General features: G+C 56.7%; 5 protein-coding genes across 5 annotated transcripts; 2 read left to right on the top strand and 3 right to left on the bottom strand.

Moving 5' to 3' along the window:
* Positions 1-306: 306 nt before the first annotated feature.
* On the bottom strand, positions 307-3392 carry IWZ02DRAFT_198533 (Zn(II)2Cys6 transcription factor). The gene is made up of 5 exons (XM_066762525.1): positions 3110-3392; positions 2901-3058; positions 1296-2847; positions 1007-1248; positions 307-955 (listed from the first exon to the last, which is right to left on the bottom strand). Exons 1-5 carry the CDS (start codon positions 3303-3305, stop codon positions 794-796), a joined length of 2310 nt encoding a protein of 769 aa, XP_066624284.1. The 5' UTR covers positions 3306-3392; the 3' UTR covers positions 307-793.
* Positions 3393-4182: 790 nt separating this feature from the next.
* IWZ02DRAFT_198597 (MFS transporter) lies at positions 4183-6666 on the top strand. Its single transcript, XM_066762526.1, has 10 exons — positions 4183-4279; positions 4327-4378; positions 4430-4710; positions 4763-4802; positions 4857-4915; positions 4967-5015; positions 5063-5371; positions 5425-5805; positions 5868-5983; positions 6036-6666. Exons 1-10 carry the CDS (start codon positions 4265-4267, stop codon positions 6372-6374), a joined length of 1641 nt encoding a protein of 546 aa, XP_066624285.1. The 5' UTR covers positions 4183-4264; the 3' UTR covers positions 6375-6666.
* Positions 6667-7112: 446 nt separating this feature from the next.
* On the bottom strand, positions 7113-8427 carry IWZ02DRAFT_374835 (uncharacterized protein; the record flags this gene model as incomplete). The annotated part of the gene is made up of 2 exons (XM_066764785.1): positions 7113-7772; positions 7819-8427. The coding sequence occupies 2 exons, from the start codon at positions 8425-8427 to the stop codon at positions 7113-7115; spliced, it is 1269 nt and encodes a 422-aa protein (XP_066624286.1).
* A 197-nt stretch (positions 8428-8624) lies between these two features.
* IWZ02DRAFT_416068 (eukaryotic translation initiation factor-like protein subunit eIF2B-gamma) lies at positions 8625-10736 on the top strand (the record flags this gene model as incomplete). Its single annotated transcript, XM_066765781.1, has 3 exons — positions 8625-8941; positions 9006-10493; positions 10567-10736. The coding sequence occupies exons 1-3, from the start codon at positions 8764-8766 to the stop codon at positions 10734-10736; spliced, it is 1836 nt and encodes a 611-aa protein (XP_066624287.1). The 5' UTR covers positions 8625-8763.
* Positions 10737-11374: 638 nt separating this feature from the next.
* IWZ02DRAFT_198618 (Glucanosyltransferase-domain-containing protein) lies at positions 11375-13145 on the bottom strand. The gene is made up of 4 exons (XM_066762527.1): positions 12804-13145; positions 12584-12745; positions 12075-12532; positions 11375-12021 (listed from the first exon to the last, which is right to left on the bottom strand). Exons 1-4 carry the CDS (start codon positions 12931-12933, stop codon positions 11470-11472), a joined length of 1302 nt encoding a protein of 433 aa, XP_066624288.1. The 5' UTR covers positions 12934-13145; the 3' UTR covers positions 11375-11469.
* Positions 13146-13275: the final 130 nt, after the last annotated feature.

A 13275-nucleotide genomic window follows, 5' to 3' on the forward strand; every position in this document is an offset into this window, starting at 1 on the left:
AGTTTGACTCGGCTCGAGGCGGACTCAGCGGATACGTCCGACGAGATCCGGTAGTGATCGATTGAGCCTCTCGAGAGCTTTCGGGGTAAGCGACGCGCGAGACTGGGTGTGAGCAGCGTTGTGGAAACTAATATGGAAGGAAGGCACCGTAGAAGATTATGGTAGCAGCAAGAAAAGAATCCGTTACGTTTATGATCGGGACTCCAGAGAGGTTAAACACACGGAAGCCCGGCATCGGCGGGGAGAATGGAAGCCGGACGTCGGTATAAGGTTCAAATTGTTGCTAAATTTCGGCAGGCGAAATATGTTCAATGGCTAGGCGTCGCAGTAATTTTACGACAGACCTCGGCTCATGACCTAAAGCATCAGAGCAAATGGATTAGCCAACATATTTGCCGCTTGGACTCTGCAGAAGTGGGAGCTCGTTCGCGGCGGCGGGCGCACTAAAGCGGTAAGATTTGGGGCATGAGCTTGCGCTTGAAAGAGTTCCGGTTAGGCTTTGGCTCGGCGTATGTCTTGCATTAGTGCCCCTGCGCCCTATGCGGATTTCATCTGAGACTTGCAGGCATTTGGCATCGCCAGGGTCAACATCAGAGACGCAGGGCTGAAGAAGATTCGAAAAGCACCGTGAATGTTGATGCCGAAAGCCTGGTCTGGCCATGTCAACCACAATCCCTTTTTCTTGGTCGCTCGTGGGAGAGACGGCGGTGGCGTTCGTATTGGACTCCGCACTTAAAGTCTACTGCACACAGACGTGCGCTCGTCTGCAGGAACCAAACTTTTTATCTCGTGATTATATCTCCGCTCCCCAGTGTTCTTGCAGTTCGTCAGCTCTCCACTTGGTCGCCCAACCGCTCTCGTCTTCGATGCGCCTGAGTATTTTGAGGATGGCTCTGTGCTCGCTAGGGTGGCTCATCAGCTTCCCCGCTACATATAACGGCTGGATTCCGTTGATCTGAAGCTACGTTAGTTGTCGAGCGTTGCTTTCGGGGCTTGCGATACGCACCCACGCGCCATGATGAGAGTTGCTGGCGGCAATTCCACAAATTTGCCTCGCATGCCAAATGATGCTCTTGCCCGTCTTTTTCCCTAGGCGAATTTCTTTGGGTTTCTCCTGCAACAGTCGAATGGCACAGAAATGATATAGCTGGTTGCCATTTGTGGCAGGAGCGTTGCCGTACAAGACTTTTGGGAATGGAAATTCGTAGTCATTGAAAACTGCGGGATACGAGAGGAGGGGTACCATTTCTTGAAAAGTCAGGACAAGCCGTCATACAAGATGGATGCAGCCTTACCGAAAGGTCGACTGGAGAACCAGTCCTCCACAAGCTCGAACAACGCCTTCCAGCGAGCAATGTACTCGGCGCGCTTTTCGGGGTTTGTGAAAATGTCACCACGTCCGTTGATGACGTTGACGACTGATGCTGAGAGAAACACTGCATAATTGGCGTACGCATCGAAACCTTTGCACTCGTTTTTGAAGACGTTGACCGCGGTCGACATGGGCACGTTGGACGACAGCCATCGATCCATCGGGACCTTGGTGCAGCAGTCGCTAAGGTAGCCAGACCAAACGTCCATTCGGGCAAAGCACCAGAAGAGCGCTTGATTCACGCCCCCTGACACACCAGTAATGTTGGCAGCTTGAAGTAGGATTGCACAACCATCGAGATGTCTTCCCCAATCTTTGGGCGAGACAATAATCATTTCCAACACGCAGAGCAGGACGCTTGAAGCGACCACGGCGGTGCTCATCGTCTCAAGCTCTGGTACCAAGTTCCTGATGGCTTCTTGATATAGTCCCAGACTTTCCGTATAAGGCCTCGAGGGATTCTTTCGTTCTTGTTGTCGGGCAGACAAGGCCAGAGCCGAATATCTGAGATGAGTGCACGTTTTGGCCAGGATGGGAATGGTGAATTGAAAGTGTCGCTGGTTGTCAAACTTGTCCAGCCACGGCGCAATCTCGTTGAGGTAATTCTGCCAAAGCTCAATCTCGCGCTGATCTGTCAGTCCAGTTGCGCGTGGATGTCTTGCGAATGACTCGAGTCTGTCAGTGGCACCGGAAACTGTTTCTGCATGTGCTGGCGCGCGCACATGGTCCATGTGAGTTTCGGCACCAGCCTCGGGTGTGGCATGTCTCGTCAGCCCGCTATTGCGAGCAGTCTCGACAATGTGGGTGTGAAGGTCCTGCTGCAGGTCTCGGTACGCCGAGCTGGGGTAATACAATCCATTTGGAGACTCGACCATGACTTGCTCAGAAAAGGCCGACGACGCTTCTTGGCTCACGTCGGGGGACATCCAGGTCCGGTCCTGATCCGAGGGCGACGGGTGGTCATGGAGGGCAGACTGAGGCTGTGAAGTGAGAAAGTCGAGAGCAGCAAGCTCCCCTGCGGACAGGGACACTCCGGTAAAAACAAAGTCAATGGTTGGCTGATGGGCGTCCTCGGGCGGTATGGACACGGGGGTAGGCAGAGGTGTTGTGTATAGTGAATTGCCAGTGCTGAAAGGATTTGTTGGTGGCATGCGCTCTGGACGAGGCAATTGGCGATTTTCCCCATTTAAAATCGTGTTGATGTCGCTGGCCTGTCTCTTCATTCGTACCGAGGACGGTGGCGTCTCGTTTGTGCTTGGCGAAAGATATGACAAGCGTTGAGCGTCTGGCAGAGCTGGTGGTGGTGGGAACTGCGGACTCGTGAGCCGGGCGTGGGTTTGAGATGGTCCGTCTCCCGCCCTCGGCGGGTACGGCGGCCAAGAATCGGCTCTGGCTTCATGGCTCTTCCAGGTGTTTTGGGGAGATGGCTCGTCGCCGCGGCATGTGTGTGAAACGGAAGGTGTGACGTTTATGATCTGATGATGACAATGATGAGCCACATGCAGACGAAAGCAGGGCCAGGTCGTACAGTCAAGTCACCCACGGGTAGCGTAGGCTGGTCTCCCAATTTCGTCACGGACTGGTGTTCGCGGTTCAAGCCACTGTGCCGGAAGATGATGCGGTTATCCCACTCGCACGCGTCGCCGTGTTTTGTACAGCGGGTGCATTTTGGCTTGACCTCGTCGCCTGTGAGGTCGTCAGCCAGGACGAAGCTTAAAAGGCACCAATTTCACGTACACTTCTTTCGCTTCCGCCTACAATTGAGACATCCATGCCTCCCTCTTTTCCTCTTCTTCAAGCCGGAGTCCGGGGCGTTTGCCAGCGACGACGGCGACTGGGCGGGAACGGCAGGACTCGGATGGGGCTCAGAGGAATCTACACGGAGAGAGGAGAGGACGGGCGAGGCGGGCTGGTGGTCAGGGGAGGAACGCATTTTGACATTTTCGGACTGAGGTGCAAAAGATCCAGGCCATGGCTAATGGCGGCGGTGGAGCCGCGTCGCTGTCCCCGTCCCCATCCCCGTCCCCATCCCCGCCCCCGCTGCGTGGGTGATGGCACCTCAGCCCGGCTTTCTCTTTTTCGACGTCCCGAAGCTATCTCTTATCAACCCGCCGCGGTTGGACCGTCAAAGGAGAATTCATCCATCCGCGCGATGGACTGGCTGAACTGGCTGGGTACGAAAGGAGATTCCGATCAAGTTCAGGGCTCCAATTCGGTGCTGTCTCGATCTAGGACGAGATCAAGGCGATGTCGTCTTTATGAGGTCCGCACGCCTGGCGTCAGGAAATCCCCTTTGCATCACGATCCCTTCCCCAGGTGCATTGGTGGCCGTGATCACAAACGGCAGCGTTAAGCGCCCCGGGTTACTACATTGTAGGAAAGTCGGTGCGCCTGTCGACTGCTGTCCATGTGTGGCACCGTGTCACCTCATGGTCGAATGCCTGACGTCGCACGCGTCTCCCCCGCGTCCCCAGGCTTTGGCTGGCCTCTTGCTACCTCTGCCGCTGTCTTGAGGGAGAAGTGTTTTGAAGAAACGCTGGATGATTTCAAGAGACTGGGCAATTCTTCCAGTGGCACGGCATTGAGAACGCCGTCATTGGCCGCATGTCGTGTGGGATTCGGACTACCAAGCCCGGCCAACTTCACGCAATCAAGTCCGTCGCCGCATGCCGGCCCACACGCACCCCACAACCCCGATGTCCCGACTGCGGAGAGAATTCTGGAGTGACGCAAGTCAGGGTACCGCTTCCTTGCATGCTACTAGCCACGTCCAACTAGGAAATCATTGGCCTCTTCTATATATTATGAGCCCACGCAACATCACTGGCCATGGATTCTCAATTGCCTTGACTTCTTCCTCTGCATAGCCCCTGAGAGTTGATTGTCGACAAGATGTTGACGGGAAACGTGAGCCCTTCCGTCGTCTTACCCGAAAATTACTAATGTTGGACTAGGCACTCGATCATGCCATCACCTTGTGTGCTGGGTTTTGCTTTTTGCTCTTTGGTATGGCGATTCCCTCGACTTCTCACCCATGGTCCATGCTAATGTGACCAGGGTATGATCAGGGTGTCATGTCTGGTCTGCTCACGGGCTCGGCCTTTACCTCTCGTTTTCCCGAAATCGACACGGTCAAGAACCCCGGAAGCTCCAGCCTGCAGGGCACCGTCGTGGCCATTTACGAAATAGGATGCTTCTTCGGCGCCATCTTTGCCTTTTGCGCGGGTGAGAAGTTGGGACGTCGTAGATCCATCATGATTGGCTGCACTGTCCTTACCGTTGGAGCAGTCATTCAGTGCTCTGCCTATGGAATCCCGCAGCTGATTGTGGGACGAATCGTATGTTCTCGTGGCCAGTCAGATTCAAACAGGAGCTGACTCTGACATCTAGGTCGGTGGTCTCGGTAACGGAATCAACACTTCTGCGATTCGTGAGTTTACACCCTGGAAAAATTCGAAGTTTGCACACTGACGTGTCTGGGTAGCCGTCTGGCACGCCGAGCTGATGAAGGCCCACAAACGTGGTAAGGGGCTTGCAATCGAGGTGAGCTCTCAACGGACGGTGACAATTCTTTGGCTGATCAAATGTACTCAGTTTGTCCTGAACATTGCCGGAGTAGCAATTGCATACTGGGTCGACTACGGCAAGTTTTCCCCTGATCCACAATGACCAGCTCCTAATTCCTCCCAGGCTTCAGCTTCGTCGACAACGAGTCTCAATTCCGGTTCCCCATCGCTTTCCAGATCCTCTTTGCTCTCCTAACACTGGGAATGATCATCTTCCTCCCCGAATCGCCACGTTGGCTGCTCAATCACGGCCACGAGGAAGAAGCACTGCGCGTGCTCGAGGCCCTCCAGCCCAAAGCCAACCCGCAAACCATCCGAGCAGAGGTCGAGGTCATCCAGCACGCTCTGTACGAGGAGAAGGAGATTGCCGGCGGCACCACGTTCAAAGCACTCTTCAAGAATGGGCCGCAGAGGTTCAGATATCGTGTGCTTCGTAAGTCAAAACGTCCTACTCCACGTCATAGCAAAGCCAGCTCACAAATCTAGTCGGCATCGGCGGCCAATTCATCCAACAGCTATCCGGTAGGCCCCCCGGCTGCTCTCCGCTCCCCAACTCCCCCTACCACAAACCCCCTGACTCTAACTCCACCATCAAATCAGGCGTCAACCTCATAACATACTACGCGGCCGTCATCTTCGAAACCAGCATCGGCATGTCCAAAAACACGGCGCTCCTCCTCGCCGGCTTCAACGGCATCGCCTACTTCCTGTCGACCTTCCCCGTCGTGTGGCTGCTCGACCGCATCGGGCGGCGGCCGCTGATGCTGTTCGCCGTCTTCGGGCAGGCCGCCTGCATGGCCGTGCTGGCCGGCACCGTCGCCGATGGCTCCAAGGCCGCCGGGATTGTTGCTGCTGTTATGCTTTTTGGTGAGTTGGAGAATGAACAGTAGGGTGTTGTTGGATTGTGAGCTGACTGATTGGGTGTCTAGCGTTTAATTTCTTCTTTGCCATCGGCTTGCTCGCTATCCCGTGGTTACTCCCCGCCGAATACGCACCCCTCGCCATCCGCACCAAAGCCGCCAGTCTTGCAACAGCCTCAAATTGGGTCCGTTTCTCCTCCTTCTCCCCCCCCCAATCTCCACTAACACACCCTACAGATCTTCACCTTCCTCGTCGTCGAAGTCGTCCCCGTCAGCATCAGCAGCATCCAATGGCGCACGTACCTCTACTTCGCCATCTTCAATCTCGCCTTCGCGCCACTAATCTACTTTTTCTATCCCGAGACCAAGAACCTCTCGCTCGAGCAGATCGACATGTTGTTCACGGGTGAGAGGGTGTTGATGCATTTGCCGCCGGGCATGGCGGCGGGGTTGGAGACGGCGGCCGTCGAAGCCGCGGCGGCGAAGCAACCGGGCGGAGACTCGTTGGGAGACGGTGAGAAGAAGGAGAAGGAGGGTGTGAGGGTTGTGGAGGATGTTGGGGCCGAGGGGAGGTGAGGGCGTAGGGGGTGTGAGGGCGTAGGTATGGGAGTGAGGATGGGGTGGGAAGGCCGTGAGTGAGGTGTAGAGATACCCAATATTGGTCCAAGGTGAGGTGTGCTGGACACACACAACACAAGACACGCACGCACGCGATGTAGAAGAACAACAGAAGAGCCGCACTGCGTCGAGACAGCAGAGGCTTCTTCGTTCACTAGAGTAGATACTTGAGACGAGACGAGACGAGACACTGGATACCCCAATTTCGCCCTACGCATGCGTTAATAGAGATTAGACTGATGCAGATCCTGTTGTCCGTAACAGCATAGGGCAGGTCAAGACAACGTATGCCACAAGAATGTGACCGGCTGGCTACCCTGGCAAGACGACGGGACCCAGATCCACACTCGACACTCTCGGTCCTTGCTTGGGTGGAATGGAGCACGCGGACAAATCGGACGCGTCGACGCGCCCAGTCAACTCAGTCAGCATCGCCTGCTTTGATATATTTTCGTACCGAAAAGAAAAGAGAAGGATGATGAGTGGCTCGAAACGCAAACGGCCTTTTGATTTCCGCTGATATCAAGCGCTTGACAACGCAATGTGCGGACAAGGAGGGGAAAAATGGAAAGAGAAAAATGGAGTGACGAGACAGGGACCAACGACGCCAAGAGGAGATATGAAGCAACCATCTCAACGCACAATGCAGTTTATCAACACTGCCAAAAAGCCCAAAAATCATAAGGCGCAGCTCGCTCACTCCTTGCCACACACTCTTCTCTCAAAGTCGTCCACCAGCCGATCAGCATCCACAATCTCGACGCCCTTGCCCAAGCCCACCATGTGGCTCTCCTGCCACCACCTCCGAGCCTCCTTGACGCCCGCACCGTCGTCTCCCTCGTCATCCTCCGTGTCCACCAGCCCAGCCGTGCCAGCTCCCTGGGAGCCGACAACCACCATGATCTGGCCCACCCAGTGCTTGTTTCCGGGCGGCTTGAGCGCGACGACGTTTTCGCCGCGCGGGCCCGTCAGGTCCTCCGTCATGTAGACGAGGCGCGGGGCGAGATGTTTGAGCATGTGGACGTGGCCGGTGGAGCAGGAGAAGGGGAGGATGTTGGTGGAGCGCGGGACGAGGCGGCGTGCGGCGGCGTGGATGGTGCTGTAGAGGGCGTTGTTGCTGTCCGAGTCGCCGGCGTCGTGAGGCTGTGGATCCACCGTCGTCAGAGGCTGGTCGGCAGAGCTGGCGGAGATGGCAGAGTAGGAGGATCCGAGAGAGGCTGCCATTGGGTTTCCTGTGCTGCCCGGCGAAAGATCCTTGTTACTGGAGCTGGAGCCGGGCTTGAGGTGCGGTGCGTAGATGAGAATGAGGAGATTGGTGGTGGAGTGGTCAATTTGGGGCAGATGAGAGAGGATGGACTAGACATTGTCAGAATCGGCCATGGTTGATGGACATAAAACGCACTGCTTGCTCGTGATATGCGCCTTGCTCTTCCTCGTGAGCGGCAGCATCGGCAGAGAGTACAATTGCAACCTTTTTCCTGTTGTCAGGACCCGAGGGCAATCGCGAAGATTCAGTAAAGGCCTCTTTTTGGGTTCGAACAGCGGCAGCGCTCTCTGAAGATTGCGCTTCGACCTGGCGCGCAGCCTCTTCTGACCATCTTGAATGGTCTGCGTAATCGTTGCGCTCCTCCTCGCGGATTGAAGCCAGGGCTGCGCCAAAGGCTGTGCCAGCGGCGGACACGCCCGCAGCTAGCTTCTTGCTAGCGTTGTCAAAGACTTGTTGCGGACTGGGCGTGCGACGGATGGCGCCCGACATGCGCGCCACGAAGCCCTCGTCCTCGGCTGCTCTCAAACTGGCGGATTCCGAGTAGTCATCTTGGACCTGTGGTCGCGGGTCGTCCCAGTCTGCATGGTCGTCATCGTCGTCGCCTTCGCTGCGCTCGCTCCAGATCCACGCAGCGACGCCGGCTGTCGCAATGGTGACGGTCACGATTAGAGGCACCCAGTAGCCGAAAGTGGAGCGACGTGAGGTCTGTTGACGGCGGTCATAGCGGTCGTATGAAAAGGACATGGTGGCAGCTGGTCATTGCTACCGCTGGTCCAGCGCCGTAGAAGATGGGTTGGCAGTTGAGAAAGAGGTGGCTGGGTGTTTACCACGAATGGTGGAGAGCTTCGGTGCCCTGGGGCCTCGGGCCGTTTTGGTCCGTGCGCAAGGCCGATCGGCTAGACGTCGCCGGGATGTGTCAGAGCTGCTCCAGCACTTTTCCACTCCACAAACACCACCACCGCCCTTGCGCCGACACGACCTACGCTCCAGGACCGCGATAGACTTGAAAACTGGGCCCACAGCCTCTGTCGCGGTCTTTTCCTTCACCACAAACCCGACCTTTGAGGAATACGAATCAACATGCCCCATGCAACTCAGCCCACCACGGGCTTCCAGGCCCTGATCCTGTGTGGTCCCGGAGTCTCTCTCGACACCTTTACTTCAAATCCAAAAGACTTTCCCAAGGCGCTCGTCCCCATCGCCAACCGCCCCATGGTCTGGTACCCGCTGGAATGGTGCTACCGCATGGGAATCACAAGTATGTAGCGACTGTATGTTTTCGCGGCGTTGTCCTTGGAATTTCTGACATTGATACCTGCCAGACATATCACTCGTCACGCCTCCGGAATCGGTCGAAGCCCTCGACGCAGCTCTCTCGCAAAACCCACACCTCACATCTCTTCCCTCGCCAAAGCCCGACATTGTTGCTCCCGAGGACCTGACCCAGACGACGGGCACGGGCGAGATTTTCAGGCTAAAGGAAGTTCAAGAGGTCATTACTGGTGATTTCGTCGTTTTGCCATGCGACTTGGTCTGCGAGCTCAATGGCCAGCGCCTCGTTGAGTCATGGATGATTGAAGAGGGCGGACTCGGGGGAGCCACTGGCGGCAAGGAGAACAACCGACCTCTGCCCCTCAGCATTGGTGGCGAAAAGAGCGGTAGAAGAGGAGGATTGGGCGTCTGGTTCCAGACCAAGGGCGAGGATGCCGTAAAAGGCGAAGAGACGGATTTTGTCGCCACCACGCCACTCAGCAAGCCCGTCGTGCCGTCAAACACGGGCTCGCTGCGTCCGAACTTGTCCAATCTTGTCTACACAATTCCCAAGGACGTGTTGAATGACATTGTCGACGAGAACAAGGGCCTGCCCATTCGTCACTCGCTGCTGGTCAGGCACGGCCGCGTCAAGATGATGACCACGACCCGTGACGCCTTTCTCTATTTTTTCCCGTACTGGGTTCTGGACATGATTAAGAAGAATGAAAGATTTGACAGCGTGTCGGACGCTCTTGGATGGTGGGCCAAAGCTGGATGGCAGCACGGGCTGGGCGAGAAGCTGGGCCTCCGCGAAATCTTCCATCCCCCACCCGCCGCCAGTCTGGAGGAGAGCGTCGTTGCCGGGAGCGGAGCCGCGGTCGGCGTCTTGACGGAAGAAGTCGACATTGCCAGTTTATCCAGCACGTCAAAGACACCGCATCACGCCGACCCAAGCAACCCCGAAGATACCGACTCTTCGGGAACGCTTCCGCTCGCCTCTCGCGTCCAGAACGCGTCAGGGCCGACGGTAGAAGTGACGGCCATTTCAGAATACAAGGAGCCTCTCCACGTGCCGCGCATCCTGGCCTACGTCCAACCCAAGACACCGACAGCGCCCTTCATCCGACGCGTCGACACGGCGGCGCTTCTCCTCACCACCTCCCTCCGCCTCGCCAAGCTGCCCGCGCTCGACGAATTCGGGAACAACCGGCACCTGGCGTCGCCATTCGCGCACGCGTCAAAAATCGCCCACCCGGAAACGATCCCGCTCAAGTGCCGCGTCGAGGCGGAGAACAGCCTGATTGCCGAAAACGTCAGCATCGGCGAAAAGTGCAACGTCAAGGAGAGCGTCATCGGGGCCGGGTGCAAGGTAGGCACGGGGGCGCGGCTGCAGCGCTGCCTGCTCATGGACGGCGCCGAGGTCGGTGACAACTGCCAGCTCTCCGACTGCGTGCTGGGCCGGCGGTGCCGCGTCGAGGGCGGCCCGGCGCGCGGCGACGAACGCACGGTGCTCAAGGGATGTGAGGTCCAGGAGGGCTTTGTCGTCGAGTGGGGTCGTAAGTCTTTTCTTTCCTTTCTTCTCCCGTCAGTCTGAAATCAAGCAAGGAAAGTTGCTAACACCCTTAACAGGCGAATGGAAAGACGAAAAATTCAAGCTCTTCGGCGGCGACCTGGAAGACGGCGACGGCGGCAGCGACGGCGGCAGCGATGACGACGACGACGACGACGACGACATGGCCGACGCTTTTGACGGCGACGGCCCGATCCAGTCTGAGCATCCGGGTGACTCGCTGCGTTGAGCTGAGCTCGGGTTGCATGTATGTACGATAGGCGTTGGAACGAACTGGCGCCATAGACGGGTGGAAAGAAAGAGCCGAACGACGTGCGTGACTGTTGGATATGGCAGGCAGTCGAATGGAATGGAATCGAGTCGAGCAGGACATGTAAATGGCGTGCCGTCGTCATGTTGCGTGCGTGGTACCTACTTATTGCAAGCAGACAATAGTCTGTCTTTAGTATTGGTAGTGGTGGCAGTGGGAGTAGTAGTAGTGGTGGTGGTGGTGGTGTTGTACGAATACCTCGGCGGACAGACTACTGAATGCATTCATTCAGTCATGCGTCGGTCGTGGCAAGAAGCAGGAGAAATGGGGAAAAAGAGGTAATTCGGATCCTCGAGGCATACATACATGTACCTAACCACACCTGCCTGCCTACCTACTTACCCCTACCTACCCAGGTGTCTCCCTGAGGGGCATCGGAATCTGAATCTGAATCTGAATCTGACCCTGAACAAGTATCTACCCGCACCCAACACAACACACGATAAACTATCAACTTGCTAGCGTACATACTTACTTACATGGATACACACGTCGACGTCGTAAGAAATATCGCACACAACTTTTAGGAAAAACACAACAACCGCACATCGCACAACCATCCCACCGCACTCGAACAATCCAGCGCACTGGTCCAGTCAGTTACGTCCAGCCAGCCAGCTAGCCAGACAGTCCAAATCTCACGTCCACGCCCCTACAAATACACAAAAGCGCCGACCATCACCCCCGCAAGACCCACACCCATCCTCCTCACATCACCACCGGCAGTCGCTGCCGCCCCCGTTTTGGTCGTGCTCGCCGCAGCCGCCGAGCCAGTCCGCGATCCCGTCCCACCAGCCGTAATGCTCGACCTATCCGCCGCATCGAACGTCTGGCCCAGACTGGGCAACGCCACCGCGCCATTGACCTCCCACACCTCACTCGTGAACGCAGGACACTCGGGGGCAGACAGGGACGGGTTATAGTCGCTCATCTTGACGCCATCGGGAGTCAGCGTGGCCCACTGGCGCTTGAGGTTGGAAAAGTCGGGGGAGACGGGGATGGGCGTGCCTGAGCGGGGGTAGCCGTCTTGCGGGGCGCTCGAGGCCGTGGGATCGACTTTGTGGCCGTAGGATACGAGGCCGTAGTTGTTGGCTTCTTCGATCCATTCGTAGATTATGGCGCCGGACCAGGTGTTGGACATGGGGGCGGAGAAGATGGCGGATTGGTCGCCGAAGGTGCGCGGTCTGACTGTGTTGCAGCCAGTCTGGTTGGGAGTGTTAGTTTGCTTGTTTGCTTGTGTATGGAGAGAAGCCTTACCTCGGAGAAGAAAATGGGAATGTTATACGCGCTAGCATTCTTCTGCAGCTCCTGGTACCCGCTGACCGTATAACTCGAATCGCCACACCACTCGTACGCATTGAGCGAGAAGAAGTCGAGGTTCTCAGACGCGTTACTGCTGCACGCCATGTAGTTCTGCAGCATGGGGCGCAGGGTGGAGATATCAGCGGCCGAGTAGCCGACGGGGATGTTACGGTAGCCCTTCTTCTCGCGATAGGCCTTGACGTCGCGCGCGGCCGCCTTGACGTATGGCGCCGCCACGGACCCGTTGCCCGTCGTCAGCACCTCGTTGCCGACGAAGAAGCCCGCCGTGTTGTCGTACGTTTGGAACTCGTCCATGACGGCCTCGAACGCCGAGAGCTGCGATTGGTTCCAGTGCGGCGCGTTTTGGTCAATGGCCGTGTTGAACGTGTCGAGGTCGACCCAGAGGTAAATTCCTGCGGCGTGTTAGCATTGGCACGAATCCGATATGCAGCGATCCGACTGACCATTGCCTGCAAAGGTGGTCATGCAGTCCTTGTGGTCCCCGTCGGCATCGACGTGGTAAACGCGGATGGAATTGGCTCCAAGCTCAGACATCAACTCGGCATCCAGCTTGCACTGGGTGGCATTGAGCAGCGGGTCCTCAGGAACCAATTGGTACGCAATGCCTAGAATACAATTGGCGTCAGTAACAACCAGACCATGTCACTCATGACGATTACTCACCCTTGAGAAAAAACTGATCGCCATCACTGGTGAAAAACTTGTTTCCCTTGGTCTTAATGGTAGCAATGGCATTGGCAACAGCAGCCAAGCCAGCGGCGGCGAGGGCGCCGGCAGCAAAGGACGAGCGCATGTTTTGCGGGGGGAGGAAATCGAGAGATTGGCAACCAAGGGACCTCCAGTAACTTGGGGAGACGCTGGTGACGCGGCCTGGAAGAGAAGCAGGAGCAGAAGCGTGTTCTGCTGGGGGGCCGGGTCCAACACGAAGCGATTATTGACGCGGCGGGGGAGCAAAAGAATGAGCGAGTGATTGAGCAATTGAGCGATTGATTGATTGATTGATTGACACAACGAGCGAAGCTGTCGAAGCGAGGGAGTCAAAGAGAAAAGAGAAGCCAGAGAGCGACAGGAAAGCGCCGACTTAAAGCGAGAGAGACGACCTCCCGTCAGTTGCACAACACAACGATGGGCGGGA

The sequence above is a fragment of the Phyllosticta citriasiana genome (assembly GCF_038021145.1).
Source record: "Phyllosticta citriasiana strain CBS 120426 chromosome Unknown IWZ02scaffold_4, whole genome shotgun sequence".
NCBI lineage: Eukaryota > Fungi > Ascomycota > Dothideomycetes > Botryosphaeriales > Phyllostictaceae > Phyllosticta > Phyllosticta citriasiana.

Bases quoted from the DNA above. Each gene is read 5' to 3' on its own strand.
- IWZ02DRAFT_198533 (XM_066762525.1), bottom strand. From the start codon at position 3,305: ATGCGTTCCTCCCCTGACCACCAGCCCGCCTCGCCCGTCCTCTCCTCT. The intron at 3,059-3,109 runs GTACGTGAAATT...ACGACCTCACAG, and splicing joins TAGGCGGAAGCGAAAGAAGT to GCGACGAGGTCAAGCCAAAA. The intron at 1,249-1,295 runs GTAAGGCTGCAT...TGACTTTTCAAG, and splicing joins GTTCTCCAGTCGACCTTTCG to AAATGGTACCCCTCCTCTCG.
- IWZ02DRAFT_198597 (XM_066762526.1), top strand. The intron at 4,803-4,856 runs GTGAGTTTACAC...GTGTCTGGGTAG, and splicing joins AATCAACACTTCTGCGATTC to CCGTCTGGCACGCCGAGCTG. The intron at 4,916-4,966 runs GTGAGCTCTCAA...AAATGTACTCAG, and splicing joins GTAAGGGGCTTGCAATCGAG to TTTGTCCTGAACATTGCCGG.
- IWZ02DRAFT_198618 (XM_066762527.1), bottom strand. From the start codon at position 12,933: ATGCGCTCGTCCTTTGCTGCCGGCGCCCTCGCCGCCGCTGGCTTGGCT. The intron at 12,746-12,803 runs GTGAGTAATCGT...ATTGTATTCTAG, and splicing joins CGATCAGTTTTTTCTCAAGG to GCATTGCGTACCAATTGGTT. The intron at 12,022-12,074 runs GTAAGGCTTCTC...ACTCCCAACCAG, and splicing joins TTCCCATTTTCTTCTCCGAG to ACTGGCTGCAACACAGTCAG.